General features: G+C 39.0%; 3 protein-coding genes across 4 annotated transcripts in view; 2 read left to right on the plus strand and 1 right to left on the minus strand.

Annotated features, from left to right (window-relative positions):
* The first annotated feature begins 1,329 nt into the window (after nt 1-1,329).
* Nucleotides 1,330-4,759, plus strand: LOC309706407 (green-sensitive opsin). The gene is made up of 5 exons (XM_082532921.1): nt 1,330-1,780; nt 1,878-2,046; nt 3,440-3,605; nt 3,870-4,109; nt 4,355-4,759. The coding sequence occupies exons 1-5, from the start codon at nt 1,396-1,398 to the stop codon at nt 4,451-4,453; spliced, it is 1,059 nt and encodes a 352-aa protein (XP_082389047.1). The 5' UTR covers nt 1,330-1,395; the 3' UTR covers nt 4,454-4,759.
* LOC309706409 (putative nuclease HARBI1) overlaps nt 4,592-20,400 on the minus strand; it is a 33,465-nt gene continuing 17,656 nt past the window's right edge. Inside the window, exon 3 of the transcript XR_014276735.1 lies at nt 4,592-8,414. The gene's annotated coding sequence lies outside the window, so the exon portion shown is untranslated. The remainder of the gene's footprint in view (nt 8,415-20,400) is intronic.
* Nucleotides 8,408-19,422, plus strand: LOC309706405 (uncharacterized protein). 2 transcript variants are annotated; one of them, XR_014276734.1, is made up of 3 exons: nt 8,408-9,380; nt 9,527-16,001; nt 16,148-19,422. XR_014276734.1 is itself a non-coding variant. In XM_082532919.1 (2 exons), the coding sequence occupies exon 2, from the start codon at nt 9,759-9,761 to the stop codon at nt 15,657-15,659; it is 5,901 nt and encodes a 1,966-aa protein (XP_082389045.1). In that variant the 5' UTR covers nt 8,408-9,380; nt 9,527-9,758; the 3' UTR covers nt 15,660-19,422. The 2 variants fall into 2 exon arrangements, 1 of the variants encoding a protein (XP_082389045.1); XM_082532919.1 differs by having other exon boundaries at nt 9,527-19,422.

Consider the following 20,400-nt stretch of genomic DNA (forward strand, 5'->3'; position numbering starts at 1 on the left):
AACAAAGTGTGCTTTGTTAAAGGAGCACAGCAGGAGAAAGAGAAATGGTCTTTCCAAATTATGGGAAAAAACTCATCTTAATTGTGTTGCTGTATGCACAATAGAGCAAATGCAATTTCATTGAAACATAATTGCAATCAGCTTGAGGTTAAGGTCATGGAAACACTGACTTTAATGAAAAAATGACCACACATTTTTTTTTTTAACCCACAATAAAGTGCAATAAGAAGAAAGGGTAATCTAGCAATTAAGCAAATCTGTTAAAAACACATGCTTGTAAGAATATATTCCCATTGATTTCAAGCAGAGATTTTTTTTTTGAGAGTAGGTGTCAGCATAGATTTTGTGTCTGATCACAGTGCACACATGTGACTCACAATCAGAGATTTACCAGACTTATCATACCCAAAACTATATAATTACACAAATTAAAATCACTTGTTTTTTCACTAACACTTTACAATACAGCCCATGACTAAGCTCAATGAGGAGAGGACTGTAAGGGTTTCGAGTCCTGTGGTGTTAATGGGAATGTGTCCCGTGAAAAGAAAGAAAGAAGAATGCACAAAGCATCTATTTATAGCATTTACAGTATGTTGGCATTGTTGGCCTTTTACAGCATGTCCTTTTTTCTTCTTCTGGTCTTTTTGTAGTGGAAAAGGAAGTGAATAGACTAGGGCAGACTAATGGGACTAATCAACACGGCGCTGCGACGTGTGGGCGTATCCATTCTATTTCCAATTTCAGGACACAGGCACAAGTTCAGCGATGATAAATCACTGAGGTTTGTGGGTCTCTGTATCAAAACACCACCTGATATAGCGGTGCAAAAAGTGCTGGTGACTTGAAAAACAGTTTATTTTTAGTTTGTTTCATTTTATAAATAAACTGCAAATATCACCTGCCAAGGTTTGCGACACTCTTGCATGTGGACAGGGTTGAGTCTGCCCACTAAGAAATTGTGTGGAAAACCTTTGTGAACACGAAGTCTGAAGCTTGGCCTATGCTAAAGTTGTGACAGAAATTTGAGACCGCCAAGAATTTCTGTCTTGTTTATGAAACGCAATGGTCTATGAGTAAAACGCTCCCAGTTTAAATGGATGAATAACAGGTAAAAGCCTACTCTCAATGACCTAGTGACCATCATTTGGTAAAAGTCATGGTTTTATTTACTAAATGCTTCCTAAGAAAATGTGGAGGAAATAGGATCGCCAAGTAACAAGTGATTATACTCAGAGATTATGGGCTGAATTCTCAGATCCTCTTAGCCCATCGTCATCATCCCCTTGGGGCTATATAACTGTGGCTGCTCAGTGGTGTTTAAGAAGTTAGAAAGCAGACTCTGCTGCATTAACAGTGCTCCAAGAAGCTTAGCTGGACAACTGATCAGCAGAGATGGCTTGGGATGGAGGACTTGAGCCTAATGGCACAGAGGGCAAAAACTTCTACATCCCCTTGAACAACAAGACAGGACTCGTGAGGAGTCCTTTTGAATATCCGCAGTATTATTTGGCAGATCCATGGTTCTTCAAATTGCTTGCTTTCTATATTTTTTGCCTTGTCATTACTGGATTCCCCATCAACTTTCTGACACTGCTGGTCACCGCTCAAAACAAAAAGCTCCGACAACCTCTCAACTTTATCCTGGTTAATTTGGCAGTGGCTGGACTGGTCATGGTCATATTTGGATTCACAGTCACCATTTTTTCTTGTTTCAATGGCTATTTCGCCTTGGGTCCTTTGAGCTGTGCTATTGAAGGATTCATGGCTACACTTGGAGGTAAAGTTTTGGAATTTCAGGCAGATTTAAGAAACTGTAAAAGGTGACATGGTTTAAAGGTTCTCATCATACATCCCGCTCTCTTTCCTCTCAACAGGTCAGGTAGCTCTGTGGTCTCTTGTGGTTCTTGCTGTTGAGAGATACATTGTGGTCTGTAAACCCATGGGAAGTTTCAAGTTTACAGCTACCCATGCAGGAGTGGGTTGTGCTTTTACCTGGATCATGGCTTTGGCCTGTGCTGCCCCCCCATTGTTTGGCTGGTCAAGGTACTGAGATATTTACTCAAAATTCTGTATCCTACCCATGTCTGGAATGGCAGTCAAGGGGAATGGAAGTGTCTTTTATTTTAGGCGTTTCAGTCTAATTCTAAAAAAATTTAGTTGTTCCAGATAAGATGATAATATTAAATTCCCAAAGCTTGAATTATAAAAAGCTGAAAAACATAATTCATCTTTCATTCATAAGACATCAGCTTACACATACCCAAACTTTTGTTGATTACTCGTAAATCCTCTGTTTGTGCAAAGGAAGGGCTGAAAAATAGAATAGAATAGAACAGAAGAGCCCTTTATTGTCATTGTACAAGTACAACAAAATTGTGGGTGCTCCACAAGAACTGTGCTAGAATAAAATATAATAGTAGACAGCAGGAATACATAGGATAAATATACAATCAAGAGGAACGTACAAAAAAAAAAGAGGACAGCTAGCACAAATGGTAATATGCTAACAAAACAAACACACAAACAAACAAACAACAATAATGATAAAATAAGAAGCAACAAAGGAGCAAAGGAAATAACAAAGGGAAGTAATAAAGGAAAACAAACTTAAAGCAGCACAACGAACTCAAAAATTTGAAGACAAGAACTAGACACTTCATAAATACAGTCTCCTGACTTAAACCTCAAGGATTGGATGGATGAGTGAAAGCATAGCAACCAGCAAGTGCAGCACATCTGTGAGAACACCTGCAGTGTTTGAATGAACTTTCCAAACTAGTCAAAAAGTCAAAAAGTCAAAAAAAAAAAACCTACATAAAAATACAGTTACTCTCTGCTTTAGTTTGAGGATAGACTGAATTTCAGTAGCATCAATCCTCCACCGGCGGTTCCTATTTTAGCTGTTATTTAAAACACTTGAGGTACATCTTGTCTCAGCTTTGATGTAATATTAACAAAATTATATTAAGAGACTGTTTCAAACCATAATGATGACAATGTTCTGGTTTGTTCAGCTTTTTTGCCCCCAATAAATAGTTTTGTTTAAATCAGTTGATTATTTGCTATTTTCTCTGGAAGTACCTCAAAAGCATGTACTGTGTACATATAATGTGTACCTCTGACTGAAGTATCGCTGTAACATTTCCAGAGAATATGCATCTTTGGGATTTAAACTGCTTCTCTTGATGAAGATTTGCTGAGTGAAATATTTCTTCCTCCTGTTCTACTTTTTGAGAACTTCTGTGGATGACACAGAGGATTTACGAACAGTCTTGGCACCAGTTTAATAAATGGTTAGCCTTTGCAAATCTCAAGGAGGCTGGCATCTCTCCCTTTGAGGTGATATCATTCACTTCAACCGGTGGATGCTAAAAACCTCTTCTTTTTTTTTTTTACCTGATGCTTCATATTCAACTAACCTTTTATGTATTCCCAGGTACATTCCTGAGGGAATTCAGGTTTCCTGTGGACCTGACTACTACACTCTGGCCCCAGGATACAACAACGAATCTTATGTCATATACATGTTCACCTGCCACTTCTGTTTCCCTGTCTTCACCATCTTCTTTACCTATGGAAGTTTAGTCCTTACAGTGAAGGCCGTAAGTGATGTTTATTTCAATTAAATGTTGTTCCTCTATATCCAGATGTTTGTTGTTGTTGTTGTTCAGAATATTAGGGCAATGTTGGAGATAATATCTAACATTGCTCTAATATTCTGAAAAAAACAAACATCCTTACCTGCTGACATTTTGGTCACATATTTGAACTGATCAGCCTTCATGACCTAAGCCATGTCATCGAATAGTTTTAGCATCAACACTGAATTCAGCACAGACATTATCTAATGATTTCTTTATCTACAGGCTGCAGCCCAACAGCAGGACTCAGCTTCTACCCAAAAAGCTGAAAAGGAAGTGACACGCATGTGCATCCTGATGGTTTTCGGCTTCCTCTTGGCCTGGACCCCATATGCTTCCTTAGCTGCATGGATCTTCTTGAACAGGGGAGCTGCATTCACAGCCACAACCATGGCTATCCCTGCTTTCTTCTCAAAGAGCTCAGCATTGTTCAACCCCATCATCTACATCCTCATGAACAAACAGGTCAGTTTATTATTATGATCCTGCAAATCAGCAGTTATGGGGACAAGTAAGCAGCTACGATCTGTCCTCATGGCTGCATGCAATTATCGTGTAATGTCTTATAAACCCTATTTTTAATAGTTTTCATGGCAAATATTTATTAGATTCAGGCTCATTTATTGGATTCTTTGCTTTGGGATGATCACAAAGACCACAATGAAGTTTCCTTCATTCTTTTCTTTTTCTTCATTTTATCCCCATTGTAGTTTCGTAACTGCATGCTTTCAACAGTTGGAATGGGTGGTATGGTTGAAGATGAGACCTCAGTATCAACCAGCAAGACAGAAGTCTCCTCCGTTTCTTAAAAATACTACCTACATATCTCCAGCCATACTCCTTCCTGACTTTTCTCTCATTCCGAATGACTGTCTTGACATGGGCATGAGAAAATGGATACAAGTTCATTTTTATCTGCAGGATTTTACTGTAATTGTTCCTTACTATTGTATGTGAAAACTTGACTCTAAGTTTTTTTTTTTTTTTGATGGGATAAGAATCCCCATTGTATATTTGTGACATAAAGAGGTTTTGGTAGCTTCTGTCATGATATTCTGTTTATATTTTATAAACAAAAGCCTAGGAATAATATATTAAATGCATGCATGAAAAGATTTATTACTTGGTTGTTGCCTTTATTTGAACAGTTCCAGAATTTATCCTTAGATTTTATTTGAAACCACTGAGAGGTTTGAGAGATGCAGAAGTAGATTAGATGTTGTTTATATCTTGTAAAAAGTTCATAAAAAGTACAGGAACAATATGTTTCTGTAGGTTCTCAAGGTCATGACAGTCACTAGACAAGTTCCTAAAATGAAGGTAGCTGGATTTCTTTTTGGTTCCTGTTGACAGTTCAATTCTCATCCAAGAGCCTTCTTAAGTGTAAAAAACGACCCCCCCCCCCCAAAAAAAACAAACAAACAAACAAAACAAAACAAAACAAAACACCCCCCCAAAAAACAACAAACAAAACAAAAACCAAACAAACAAACAAACAAACAAACAAATCAAAACAAAACAGAACAGAACAAAACAAAACAACCCCCCCCCCAAAAAAAAAAAAAACAACAACAAAAAAGATAAAGAGTCACAGCTATTTAGCCCCTGCTGGGGTTGTCCACTAGGAGATGGCCCTCAGACTTGCTTACCGACCCTATAATCATGTAAGTGATTAGTATTAGTATTCTGAGATTTGAGAGAGTAAAGGAGACCATCTACATCCAGCCATTATTGAACAGAGGTGTTAGCCTGTAACAGCTATCAGTCATTCAGTCTTGAGAACCCTTCCCAGTTCACAATGCCCATTCACACCATTTCCCATCTATATCCTCCTCTTCTGTCTTCTGCCGACAGCAGAGGGGGCAGTCATTTTTCGTTTCAAATATTTTTATTGAGAGCAAGTATCATGATTGTAGTTTTTACAAATTGACATAACATAGCTTATGCTCCTTTTTTTCTCTAAACTAACAAGGCAAATAATTAATATGTATTAGTGACTGGGGAGCTGCATACTACTCCAATTATTCTACTGAATGTCTATGGGCCCAACCATGACGATCCAGAATTCTATAGAAAGGTCTTCAGCTTAATTCCGGATATACCCAACAGTAATTTAATAATTGGAGGTGACTTTAACCTAGTATTAGACCCATATTTGGATAAATCCTTGTCCAAAAAAATCACACCGTGTAAAAGCAGTAATTTTATTAAAACATATATGAAGAATATGAATATCTGTGATGCGTGGAGAATTTTAAATCCATCAGGCAGAGAGTATTCTTTCCACTCCCACGTACACAATAGTTATTCAAGGATTGATTATTTTTTGGTGGATGGAAAAATGCTCCCCCTAATTCGAAATGCAACCTATCATAATATTATTATCTCTGATCACTGCCCCATTACTTGCTCCCTTGCACTTAGTAACCCCATTAAAACATATAGAAATTGGAGATTTGACCCACAATTACTGGGGGCAGTCATTTTTAACCTGGGCTTCGACCTGCCCTTTATGATGCAACCCCTCCTTATTTAGCTAGGCTTGGGAATGACAATCCGATTATTAACTCATTCACTGCCAGCCATTGGCAGTGAATGAGTTAAACCCATTGACTCATTCACTGCCATTGACGGCTATAGACGTCAATGGCAGTGAATGAGTTAAGTGATGACGTGACGACTCCTACTTCCGGGCCTAAAGTAGTCTGCATTTAATATGGCTTTTGTGTTGTTAACATGTTTAATGCTTTGTATTTTCTTCTATTTAATCTCAAAAAGCTCCTAAAAAAAGTCAGTGATCACCGTTGACCTCCCTCGGCTTTTATTACCGCTAATCATTTATTTAAGCTCAGTTTTTAAAATCTTAGGATGTAACTACAGCCCAGCCCATGCAGCAGTATATGAATGACTAACTTCGTATTGTGGATGGATTATCTCAGTTGTTCTCCTGGCTGAAGTTTGGTCCTTTTACAGCATCCTGCCATGCGATTACATTTGTTCCTGACCACCGAGAACACTCACGTTAACTTTTATCGAGTGGAAAAAAGTTAGCTTGTTTATATTATGCTAACATAGCTGTGTCACTAGCGGTCACATAGCACATCAATATATACCAGCTAGCCAAACTTCAGTAACCCTACAAACGTCACTGCTGTTTAGTTTTCTGTCTTCATTTGTGATGAGAAAGCTGTACGTTTTAATTTGTTTCCAAAACCCCGCACTCAGGACATGCTATATTGTATTTAGATGGAAGCTAGCGAGCTAACTTCCTGCTAACTTCTAACTCCATTAAATGTCATAAATTCAGTTTTCATGGATGCCTGGATGTTAAACTCAGTTGTTACACCTGGTAGAGCAGAACGCTGATAATTTTTTATTAAAGATGAAAGACTTAAGACAGTGTTTTAACTCTCAGTAATGCCACAGTGATCATTTTATATATGAACCTGCAGCAGAGTTTAGGCCCAGACACGGCTAGTAGTGACGTCAGACTGAACGATCAGATACAGCACGGTGGCACGGAGGTTAGCACTGTTGCCGCACAGCAAGAAGGTCCTGAGTTCAATTCCACCATCAGGCCGGGGTCTTTCTGTGTGGAGTTTGCATGTTCTCCCAGTGTTTGCGTGGGTTCTCTCTGGGTACTCCGGCTTCCTCCCACCGTCCAAAGACATGCAACTTGTGGGGATAGGTTAATTGGATAATCCAAATTGCCACTAGGTGTGAATGTGAGTGTGAATGGTTGTCTGTCCCTATGTGTTAGCCCTGCGACAGACTGGCGACCTGTCCAGGGTGTACCCCGCCTTTCGCCCTATGACAGCTGGAAAAGGATAAGCGAATGGATGGATGGATGTATCAAAAAAATTCAAATAAAGAGATAAATAATGAAAGAAAAATCTAAATAAATTGCACAAACATTTAAAAGCGATTAAAAAAATGCCTGATATAGCAAATATGATATAAATTAAAAGACATTAAAATGTAATTATTTTTTAAACAAATTTGTCAAATGGTTCAATAAACACTGCATTTTCAAAAAATGTGAATTTTCTGGTAATTTTTTCATCCTTCAGGTTTTAAAGGGTGAGCTAATTAATGTGTCACATTAAGTAAAGTGAGGCCCTTAGCTTCCTCATTACCCTCACAGTTATTTAATAAAATATACATAAAACATAAATATTTAATAAATTAAAATGACTACAGGATTCTCAACAAGCATTTTAATCACTGTATTCAAGTTACAGACAGATTAATATTCTCATTTATGTACAGCACTGAAACCAACACATCTAATAAACAGATTTTGCAACTGTTTAATTCATCCTAAAGATTTAATCCCTGAACTTTGTGGAAACACAAATGTTACTGATATAGTTACTGATGTTTGTCACAATAGTGCATACATGCAAACCAATCACAGACTTCTTTTTATGAATGTAATATACAGGAAGAGTAACCACACAAGATAACCATGAGGAGACTCGTGCGAATAGGAATACGAGAATGAGAATGATGTATTGCTATTCAGTGCATGCGAAGAGGAACTAACATTAAAGCAAACGGTTATGGTGAAAATGTAATTTGTAAAAATAACCTGTGAGCCACAAGGGTGACATGTCTTGGGCAGATATCCCTGTTAGGAAGCTCTGGGGTGGATGCAGAATGTGATGTAGTGATTGCCTCTGCTGGCTGTCTTCATCCTGGTGTCTCCCTGGAAGAGCTGCAGGAAGCAGCAAGAGGGAGATCTGGGCTTCTCTGCTTAGATGACTGATTCTGCAATAAACAGGAATAATGATTGCTCTTTACTGTTGGAGTTAGGAAATCCCTGATTTACTTATTTTATTATTTTTTGCTTTTTATCATATTCTGTAATTAAAATGATAAAGAAATGAAATGATAATAAAATAAATAATAATTGCTGAGACACACTACAGTACATGTTGATATAGGCGTAGTAGGACAATGGCCAAACTGTTTGTGTGAGACTTGTTTTCACTTTATAGAAAAAAGATAAAATCACATCACCCTTATCCTGGCTTCTTTTACATCTTAGAATTAGATTATAGACTTTACTGATCACTAAAATGTCATCTGCATCTAGGTACATAGACCCCATATATGCCTGCTTGGGGGCCCTTCTGGCTGTTTTAATGCTTAAATCTGATGATCACTGTTGGCTTGCCTTTAGTGTCATCAGCTTTGAAATCGGTCGGCTGAGGAGATAAGGCCAGCAGAATAAGTGATTTCCCTTTATGAGTGATTCTGTTACATTTGATTTCTTATTTTTTGGTTATCTCTCTTTATTTGTTTTCCTAATTGCAGCCTTTTGTTCTTTAATTAATTTGCTTTATTTTTTTGTAATATTTAACCTTTTTAACCTTTTATTCTATCCCTTAAGTGTTCTGTCAAAACACTTTGAAAGTTGTTTCTCTGTTTTTAAAGGGATATATCACTTAAATCAGTTTTGTCGTTTGTTAGAGTTTTTCAATTTTATACTTTTTATATGTGTTGTAGCGGCGGATGTGTAAAGCTGGCCCACATTCACGTAATGTAACGTTTGTGCTTTTGTTTTGGTAACTTCCTGTGGGACCGGAAGTGAATGTTTTAACGGTAAACGGCTTGATGTGCAGAAAGACGGAAGAAGGTGAAAAATTAATGCTAACGGAGAAAAGGGAGAGAGGGATATAGTTAAATTGTACGAAGACAAATGGTTCTAGCTACAGTCGACAGGGGAACAAGGTTTGTAATGTATAAGATTTAATTTGAGCAAGTTGAAATGCATAATATGTATTATATAGTTTAATAGATAACGGTTAGACCAGCGTAATGAGCGGTTAAGATGCTGTACATGAATAATATGGTAATTGTTTCATTTGTTTGTCTAGCTCTTACGTTGGTTCGTTGTCCGATACACGGCAAGGAACAATAAAGGTCGTTCAACAACCATCAGTTCTGGCCTTCTCAATTCGACTGGATGCTACAGTAAGAGCTTGACCGCCGCCATTTTGCTACACCACGAGGGCTCAAGGTTTAACGGCAATTCCCACAACGTCCAGCAGATGGCAGAAGCAGGTCAGAGAATAAAACGGTGAAAGGCTTAAGGAAAATAAAGTTAAAATGGAGGATTTAGAAGAAGACATTAATGAACAGTTTGCAAACAAAGAACAAATATTAAATGAGCCACAAGATAAAGCTCAAAGTGACTCCGCGATTCCAAGACGTTCAGAAAGAGCCAAGGTGCCAACCGAAAAAATGCTAACTTATCAGAAAGAAGAGATAAGTAAAAAAGAAAAAAGACTATTAACTCTTTATGAACAATGGAAAATACGAGTGCGAGAAACAAGAGAAAGATTAAAGTTGGACATTTCAGAGAAAGAAATGGCAGATCTTGCAGATGATGTAGAGCAAAGAAAAGATGAACTGCTAAAGCTGTACACTGAAATGAGAAGTCACATTGCACCTTCATCGGACATACGAAGAAAAACCGATGCATGTGAAGCAGTTACTCATGACATCGTGAAAGTCATCCTGGAAAGAATAAGCGGCGTAGATGGAGATTTTGATGGAGAATATGAAAGAAAACGTCTACGCAGACTATTAGAACATGATTATGCCCAATCCATCTATGGTTCAACTGCAGCATCGAAACGTAGCCAACTGTCTTCAGCCTCACATCTTGCTTCAAAACGAGCAGATGCAGCAGCAGAACTAGCAGCAAAGGAGGCAGAGTACAAGATTGTACAAGAGGAACAAAGACAGAAGGAAAAGATAAAGGCTCTAGAAGAGGAGCATAAGAAACAAATGGCAGTTCAAACATCAGAGTTGGAACGCCTGAAAGCCGAAAGGGAGGTGGAAGCCGCTCGCGCCAGGTTGGACGCCTACAACAGAGAGCTGTCACAACTTGATGATGCATATTCAGTTAAGATGGAAAAGGTGAACCCAGAGCACACACCCAAACACACTGTACCATCATACTCCATACCAGCACCAACAGCCCCTCCTAGTGTCAGCCAGCTTGCACAGGCGGTACAAGACAGCATAAGAATAAATAGACTCCCCGCGCCAGAACCAACGATGTTTAGTGGTGAGCCAATAAAATTTATTGAATGGAAATCCACTTTCATGTCACTTATTGAACAAACTGGCATGTCAGCAGCAGACAAACTGTACTATCTAAAAAGGTATGTAACTGGCTCAGCTCGCAAGTGCCTTGAAGGGACTTTCTTCAGAAATGATGAAGAAGCGTATAACGACGCTTGGGCAAAGTTAAACCAAAGGTACGGCCAGCCATTCGTGCTACAAAGGGCATTTAGAGAGAAGTTATCTAGTTGGCCTAAAATACAGTCGAGAGATGCCGATGGGCTAAGGAACTTTGCTGATTTTGTGAATGCATGCACACTTGCCATGCCTCATGTGAAAGGACTGCAAATACTCAATGACTGTGAAGAAAATCAGAAACTGTTGCATAAATTGCCAGACTGGATAAACACAAGATGGAACAGGCATGTAACAAAGATACTCATGGGCGGTGGTGAATTCCCCAGCTTTAGTGAATTTGCCTCCTTTCTCTCGCTTGAAGCAGAAGTAGCATGTAACCCAGTCACTTCCATACATGCACTTCGCTCCCCAGAAACAAATGATGACAAAAGAAACACAAAAGAAGTCAAAAGAAACAAGGCAAGTGTATTTAACATTAACACAACTGAAAGAGATGCAAAGACTAAAATATACAACAGTTCTTCATGCACACTGTGCCAAGAGTTGCATCCACTTATAAAGTGCCCAAACTTTCTGCAAATGACCCTGGAAATGAAAAAGAAACATGTAAAGGACAATAAACATTGTTATGGTTGTTTAAAGCAAGGTCATAGTGCTAAGGACTGCAAACGGCGCCTCACTTGTGAAACCTGCTCTAAGAGACACCCGACCTGTCTTCACGATGAGAACTACAGCATTAGTCTGCAAAGAGAAAAGCAAGCTCAAGTGAGTATAGACAACGCAACACAAGGGAACTCACCTGAAAGTGCAACAGCCATAGCGTTAAATGTCGCTAGAGCAGAACACACAGTCAGCACCTCCATGATAGTCCCAGTATGGGTCTCAACGGCTGCTAATCCACAAAGGGAAAAACTAGTCTATGCGCTACTAGACACGCAGAGCGACACTGTTTTTATAGATCAGGATGTAACACAGAAACTGCAAGCAAATGTGTGCCCTGTGAAACTCAGACTAACCACGATGATGGGTAAAAATGCAGTAGTAAGCAGCGGAAAGGTGTGTGATCTTCTAGTGAGAGGTTACAATTCAGCAACAGTGCTAAGGCTCCCAACTGCTTACACAAAGGACTACATACCTGCAAATAGAGAACACATACCAACATGTGACACGGCAAAACTGTGGAGCCATTTGTCGTCCATTGTAGATGAGATCCCACCGCTCCTCAGTTGTGAGGTGAGTCTCCTGATTGGTTATACTTGTCCCCAAGCTCTGGCGCCCAGACAAGTACTCTTAGGTAAAGACAATGAGCCATATGCCATCCAAACTGATTTAGGATGGAGCATCGTTGGCAACTCAGCGCCATGCAATGCATCAGAGACAACAAGGAGTCTCTGTCACAGAATAATTGTTAAAGAAATGCCTCCATGTACTCCCGCAGATGCAATACGTGCACTAGAAAGGGACTTTAAAGAAGACGAAATAAACGAAAAGAGGGTGTCTCAAGACGACCTTAGGTTTCTCGAGAAACTTGAACAAGGCATAACACAAACAGAAAGGGGACATTACGAAATGCCATTGCCATTTAAGGAAAGGCCACAAATGCCAGATAACAGACAACTCGCCGAGAGCAGACTCAATCAGCTCAAACGTAAACTAACGCGCGATGAAAAATACAGAAGAGACTATGTCACATATATGAATGACATCATACAAAGGGGCGACGCCGAAGAGACCGATGATAATGGACCTGAAGGCGAGACATGGTACATACCGCACCACGGCATCTATCACCCAAAGAAACCAGAACGGTTACGTGTGGTGTTCGACTGTTCAGCCAGACACAAGGGTACCTGTCTCAACGACCATTTACTAAATGGCCCCGACATGATAAACAACTTGATCGGCGTGCTCGTCCGCTTCCGACAACATCAGGTAGCGCTAATGTGCGACATTGAAAAAATGTTCCACCAATTCAAAGTCGACACGAACGATCGCGACTACCTACGCTTTCTATGGTGGAAAGGAGGAGACATGAGCAAACCACCTCAAGCTTATCGAATGACCGTACATCTCTTTGGTGCTGTTTCATCACCTGGTTGTGCAAATTACGGATTTAAACGTTTAGCCAAAGAGAACAGCTCCAAGTACCCCGTAGCGGCACAGTTTATAACCAGAGACTTCTATGTCGATGATGGGGTAACAAGCGTTGAGACCGTGAAAGACGCTGCACAACTCACAAGAGAAGCACGTGAGCTATGTGCGAAAGGTGGGCTAAGGTTACATAAGTTTGTGTCTAACAACAGTGTTGCACTCAAAGACATTCCTGCTTCAGAACATGCAACAGACAGAAAAACAAGGGACTTGACATTCAGCGAATCACAAACAGAAAGAGCACTCGGGATGTATTGGAACATAGAAAAGGATTGTTTTACATTCAACAAAGCTGTAAAGGATCAACCCCCAACCAGACGCAGCATCTTGTCCACAGTCGCAGCAATATTCGACCCGTTGGGTTTCATTGCTCCGTACGTTCTTAACGGCAAAAGAATCCTGCAGGAAATGTGCCGCCAAGGTACAGACTGGGACGATCCACTTCCTGAACATCTCAACCCGCAATGGCAGTGCTGGAAAGAAGATCTACACAACCTGAAAAGGTTGCAGATAAACAGATGTTATGTTCCTACATCGTTTGGAGATGTGGTAAAAAGAGAATTGCACCACTTTTCTGATGCAAGTACGACAGGATATGGACAATGCACTTACCTAAGACTGATAAACAAAAACAAAGAGGTACACTGTAGTTTTGTAATGGGCAAAGCTCGAGTCTCTCCAACAAAGGTTACCACAATTCCGAGGCTGGAGTTGACTGCAGCTGCAGTATCAATCACAGTAAGCAGCATGCTAAAGGAAGAGTTACCCTATGACAATGTGGAAGAGTTCTTTTGGACAGATTCAAAGGTCACGCTGGGGTACATTAGCAATGAAGCAAGACGCTTCCACACATTCGTTGCCAATAGAGTGCAAAAAATACGTAACAATACCGCACCACAGCAATGGTTCTATGTACCAACGGGTGAAAACCCTGCTGACATAGCTTCAAGGGGCACATCAGTAGCAGAGCTGCTATCATCAAACTGGCTCACAGGCCCTCAGTTCTTATGGGAAAGGAAGTTAAATCTTCCAACTAAAGAGTCTATTGAACTTTTGGTGGGAGATCCAGAGGTGAGAAAAGTGCAAACACTCAACAGCCAAACTACAGAACACAGGAGTCTCTGTGACCGTCTCACAAGGTTCTCATCCTGGTCACATGCTGTCAGTGCCATAGCACGTCTCAAGCGGTTCCTACTCAGAGACAAATCAAAGTCACTCAGCACTGTAACTGAAAGACAAAACGCTGAAATGGTGATTATCAAAAACCTACAAGGACTAACATTTTCAGATGAGATAAAGACATTAAGCAAAGGAAAGGCACTACATGAGAGCAACAAAATTTACAAGTTGGATCCTTTCTTGGACGAAGACAATGTGCTCAAGGTGGGAGGAAGGCTACAACACTCATCGCTTCCTAACACATTCAAACATCCAACTGTCATTCCAAGAGACCATCATACTACAAAACTCATAATCGCTCACTGTCACGAAAGAATAAATCATCAAAGAAAGAGCTTCACAATGAACGAAATACGGTCCAGCGGTTATTGGATTCCCAAGCTAAGTCAAACAGTATCAGACTACATCCGTCAGTGTGTGACATGTCGGAGACTAAGGAGAGCTGTGGAAGGACAAAAAATGAAAGATCTCCCCACAGAAAGAGTCGAGCATTCTCCGCCTTTCACATACTGTGGTATGGATGTTTTCGGCCCGTTCCTAACCAAACAAGCAAGAAAAGAAAACAAAAGGTACGCTCTCCTTTTCACTTGTTTCTATTTACGAGCAGTACACGTAGAAATGTTAGAAGACCTGACTACGGACGCTTTCATTAATGGACTAAGGTGCTTTATAGCTCTGAGAGGCTCTGTCAGACAAATAAAATGTGATCGAGGTACTAACTTTGTAGGTGCCAAAAATGAACTGTGTGCAGCACTGAATGAAATAGACACTGAAAAACTGACAATCTTTCTATCTGAGAAACAATGTGAATTCGTGTTTAACACACCCCATGCTAGCCACGCAGGTGGAGTATGGGAACGACAAATTCGGACTGTGAGAAACGTCCTCAACGCCACACTCGCTCTCGCAAAGAGACGACTCACCGATTCATCGCTCAGAACCTTTCTCTATGAAGCAGCTGCAATAGTAAACAGCCGCCCATTGACGACAGACAATCTCAATGATCCAAACAGTTTGAAACCAATAACTCCAAATCATCTCCTAACTATGAAGACCACAACAGCCTTGCCTCCTCCAGGACAGTTTGTTAAAGAGGATCTGTACGCCCGGAAGCAATGGTGTCAGGTGCAATACCTAACGGAGCAATTTTGGAGCAGATGGAAGGGAGAATATCTGCACAACATCAGGGTCCGGCAGAGATGGCATGTTGTTAAAAGGAATATGCAAGTAGGTGACATAGTGATGGACAAGGAAGAAATACTGCCACGATCCCAATGGAGACTTGGTAGGGTTGTGGACACCATAACAGACGAAGATGGACTTGTGAGAAAGGTCAAAGTAACCTTTGCAGACAGAAACCTTAGTAAAAAGGGTGAACGTTTGCATAAGATGTCTACAGTGGAACGCCCAGTTCATAAGTTGGTTCTACTGCTGGAAAGTTGTGAAAAACAAGATGCACTAAGCAGTTAAAATGCGATGAGAATTTGTTGTTGCATATACAAAGGTATTATCATTGTTAAGTTACCTGTTTAGAAATTATTTGTGTTTTATTTGTTTGTAACAGCAAATAATTTGGTGGGAGTGTAGCGGCGGATGTGTAAAGCTGGCCCACATTCACGTAATGTAACGTTTGTGCTTTTGTTTTGGTAACTTCCTGTGGGACCGGAAGTGAATGTTTTAACGGTAAACGGCTTGATGTGCAGAAAGACGGAAGAAGGTGAAAAATTAATGCTAACGGAGAAAAGGGAGAGAGGGATATAGTTAAATTGTACGAAGACAAATGGTTCTAGCTACAGTCGACAGGGGAACAAGGTTTGTAATGTATAAGATTTAATTTGAGCAAGTTGAAATGCATAATATGTATTATATAGTTTAATAGATAACGGTTAGACCAGCGTAATGAGCGGTTAAGATGCTGTACATGAATAATATGGTAATTGTTTCATTTGTTTGTCTAGCTCTTACGTTGGTTCGTTGTCCGATACACGGCAAGGAACAATAAAGGTCCCTTGTGATGTCCTCCCGATTTGCATACAATGTGAGCCATCAGGGGTCAAAAGTGTCCCCACTTCATTTGACTGTTTTTTAAAGTAAAAAGTATAAATTGTCAATCAATTCAGTGTTACACCTTAGTTTTACTTAAGACCAACACATTAACACAAAATTTACTCAACATTTTACATTTTAGGGCCACCAGACCTTCTTTACAAAAAATAAACCCTGTTTTTTTAGCGAAAACAAATTGAGAAAATTAAATATTTAATTGTTTAGATAATTTTGACTATCTGAATAACTAGAGAGTGCTGTATGTTGAACTTTAGTGAGAATTTTTTTTTTCAAGCGTTTATAAATTTTTAATGGCAGCAAATAATCACACTGGTGGTCCTCAGGGGTCAAAAATGTCCCCACTTCATTTGACTGTTTTTTAAAGTAAAAAGTATAAATTGTCAATCAATTCAGTGTTACACCTTAGTTTTACTTAAGACCAACACATTAACACAAAATTTACTCAACATTTTACATTTTAGGGCCACCAGACCTTCTTTACAAAAAAATAAACCCTGTTTTTTAGCGAAAATAAAAAAAGAAAATTAAATATTTAATTGTTTAGATAATTTTGACTATCTGAATAACTAGAGAGTGCTGTATGTTGAACTTTAGTGAGAATTTTTTTTTTGAACCATTTAAATTTTTTTAATGGCAGCAAATAATCACACTGGTGGTCCTCAGGGGTCAAAAATGTCCCCACTTCATTTGACTGTTTTTTAAAGTAAAAAGTATAAATTGTCAATCAATTCAGTGTTACACCTTAGTTTTACTTAAGACCAACACATTAACACAAATTTTACTCAACATTTTACATTTTAGGGCCACCAGACCTTCTTTACAAAAAATAAACCCTGTTTTTTAGCGAAAACAAATTGAGAAAATTAAATATTTAATTGTTTAGATAATTTTGACTATCTGAATAACTAGAGAGTGCTGTATGTTGAACTTTAGTGAGAAAGTTTTTTTTCAAGCGTTTGAAAATTTTTAATGGCAGCAAATAATCACACTGGTGGTCCTCAGGGGTCAAAAATGTCCCCACTTCATTTGACTGTTTTTTTAAAGTATAAAGTATAAATTGTCAATCAATTCAGTGTTACACCTTAGTTTTACTTAAGACCAACACATTAACACATAATTTACCCAACATTTTACATTTTAGGGCCACCAGACCTTGTTTACAAAAAATACACCCTGTTTTTTAGCGAAAATAAAACAAGAAAATTAAATATTTAATTAAATTAAATATTAAAAAATTTTTTTTTTTTTAAAAATTCTCACTAAAGTTCAACATACAGAGTGCTGTATGTTGAACTTTAGTGAGAATTCTTTTTTTGAACCATTTATAAATTTTAAATGGCAGCACATAATCACACCTGTGGTCCTCAGGGCTCAAAAATGACCCCGTTTGCTTTGAAGCAACAAGTATAAAATATCATCCATCTCTGTGTTTCAAGGTTTTATTCAACTTTATTCCAACTCATTGCCTGACAGTTTTCTATATTTTGGCATGGTAGGAGGGCATGAGTCTGAGTGAAGGCAAACTTTCATGAGGACAAAGGCGTGTCCATATTTGACCCAAGTGCAGGAGGAAGCTCAGGTTTATTCCTCTGCACTGGTCCCATCATGGACAGCATTCTTTCTGCAGTTGCAGGCCAAGGGGCATATACAGTAAACAAGCTGTTACAGGTGATTGTTTTCTTTTGGAAACCTGCAATGTTAGGGACAACTCGTGTCCTGACTGCAGGACAGACGGTTTGCCATCGCACACGAGCATGTTCCATGTACAGCTGGACCTGCATCACATGCTGCCCATGTTTTTGTCTCAAAGTTCCCTGGTTTACTTGGATGTTCTGTTGGAGGGGACAGAGTCCTCTGAAGGGGACTTGGTGCTCATACAGTCACATCAGTACCAGGATCTTACATCACAGCAGGAGGAACACCCACTTGTGTTTCAAGTCAAGTCAACACCAACACACATCATACACCTCACAGGAGCACGTTTGTGTCATGAACGACGATCATCTATTGTGTCTTTATCAAGAAATTATGTCCTTTTTGTGCTTCTATGATTAATCTTGTGTCAGCATGAAAACTTCTCTACCAGACTCAGGATGTCATAAACTGGCCGTAGCGACTCTACTGGATGCACGGCAGTAAGAATCAACACACCCACATATGCCTACAGCTGCATTCGGTCCATTTTTCTTCCTCTCTTGTTGTCCCTCCTTGTTCATCATTGAGTTGGCTGTAGAGCAGGTCATCTGCTAATTGGATGGTTGTTGGTTCAATCTCTGTGTGCTCTAGTCTGGAGTTCTTACCAAGGTGTCCTTGGGCAAGTTACTGAACTCCAACTTGGTCTCTGATGCATCCATTGGCATGTGAACGTTAAAAAGCAGAATACAAGCAGAATACACTGTGTATAATGCTTTCAGTACTCGAGTAGAAAAGCCACTGAAGGAGTATGGGACCTGGCACATGTGCTTGGACTGTGGTAGATCATCTTTCTCTGAGGCACATGAGAGAGTCATGCATCGTCTGTCACTGGGAAGGTTAGAAGACCAGATCAGTGTTTCCTCACATTACTGCAAATATTCCTCTGTCTCAGCTGACTCCTCTTTCCTGCTTGATTCTTTGTCTTCATCATAATTGAAATGGATGATGTGTAGTCCTCTGACACATCTTCTATTTCAGTTTCACATTCTGAAAATTCAAGAAACTTCAAGAAGCCCAGTCACTTTCTCTCCAAGCTCCTCAGACTACCATGTCCTGGATGCCTGAGAACCTACTTGAACATAGTTCAGATTCTTCATCACTTTTCTTCACTTCATAGCCTTCTTCCACTTCTGCAGGTGGCTGATGTGCTTTTTCAGAGAAAGGGTAGCATGTGCTCTAAATATTGACAATATTTTCTATATCTTCTAACCCTGGATCTTCCTGAACATTGATTCTCCCTCCTCATTATACTAGAGGACAATATGTGCTTTGTCCTACTGGTCATTGCTTTGCACAACATGGTAAAAAAAAGTATGCTCATCAAAGTATGCAAATCTCCAGTGCAATGGAGGCTTTTGAGGATACTTTCTGTGTATGTATTATTGTAGAGTCTACCTTACAATACGAAACACTTTGATGCGGCTGTTGTTGTGATTTGGCGCTGTATAAATAAAATTTCATTGAATATAGAGCACCTGCCTCCTCATTGTGCTGCCTGTTGTGGTTGTTATGACCAGTGCTTGACCCCACACATCAGTGATCCAAGATCAAAGATGTTTGAAAACAGTATGGTGTGAAAATACGGCTCTTTGCAACACTTTGTACTTTGGGGTCATTTTTGTCCACGAGGGCCAACAACGTTATAAAATTCAATAAAAACCACATAAATAAATCAAATTACTTGAAACTTATTCCAATCATTCATAGTATAGTAATGAATAACTTCTGTTATTTTCAGCCCATTTGATGAATAACAAATACATTTTTGATAGCAAAAGATTTCTTTAGAGGACAAAAATGACCCGTGGACAACACAAGGGATAAAGGTCGTTCAACAACCATCAGTTCTGGCCTTCTCAATTCGACTGGATGCTACATGTGTAGATGTTTGCTTCATATTTAATGCTATGCACCGTGTGAGGCTAGGATTTTTTTTATGCTTGCACAACAACATTAAAGGTCTTGAATCTATTTATTGTACTGTTATAAGTCTGTTTATTGTTTATTCTGTCAATTAACATTTTACTGTATTTTTTGTTTTTCTTTTAACTACCTTTGGTGAGTCTTTTTAAATCTTTTATTTTTCAATTTATCTCCTGTATTATTTTCATACAATTATTATTATTATTATTATTATTATTATTATTATTATTATTATTATTTCATATAATTCATATAAAATTTAAATTTAGGTTAATTGAGGTTAGCATGATCAACATGAACTTTATTCCAATGTTGATTTATTAACTCAGAGCTTTAACAGTTGCTAGTGTTCTCAGAGTAATAAATTTACCTCTTTTACTAACAGGACTGCCCCTCAAAATTTATAATACTACTAATAAAAGCACCTATTTACAAGTGGTCACCGCAGTGGGTGGATGTTTGATTTGGCAGCTTTGCCCTTCTTGATGCAACTCATTAAGAGAGAACATTTGAAAGAACTAAACAT

This window comes from Aulonocara stuartgranti, assembly GCF_965226115.1.
Source record: "Aulonocara stuartgranti genome assembly, chromosome: 5".
Taxonomy (NCBI): Eukaryota; Metazoa; Chordata; class Actinopteri; order Cichliformes; family Cichlidae; genus Aulonocara; species Aulonocara stuartgranti.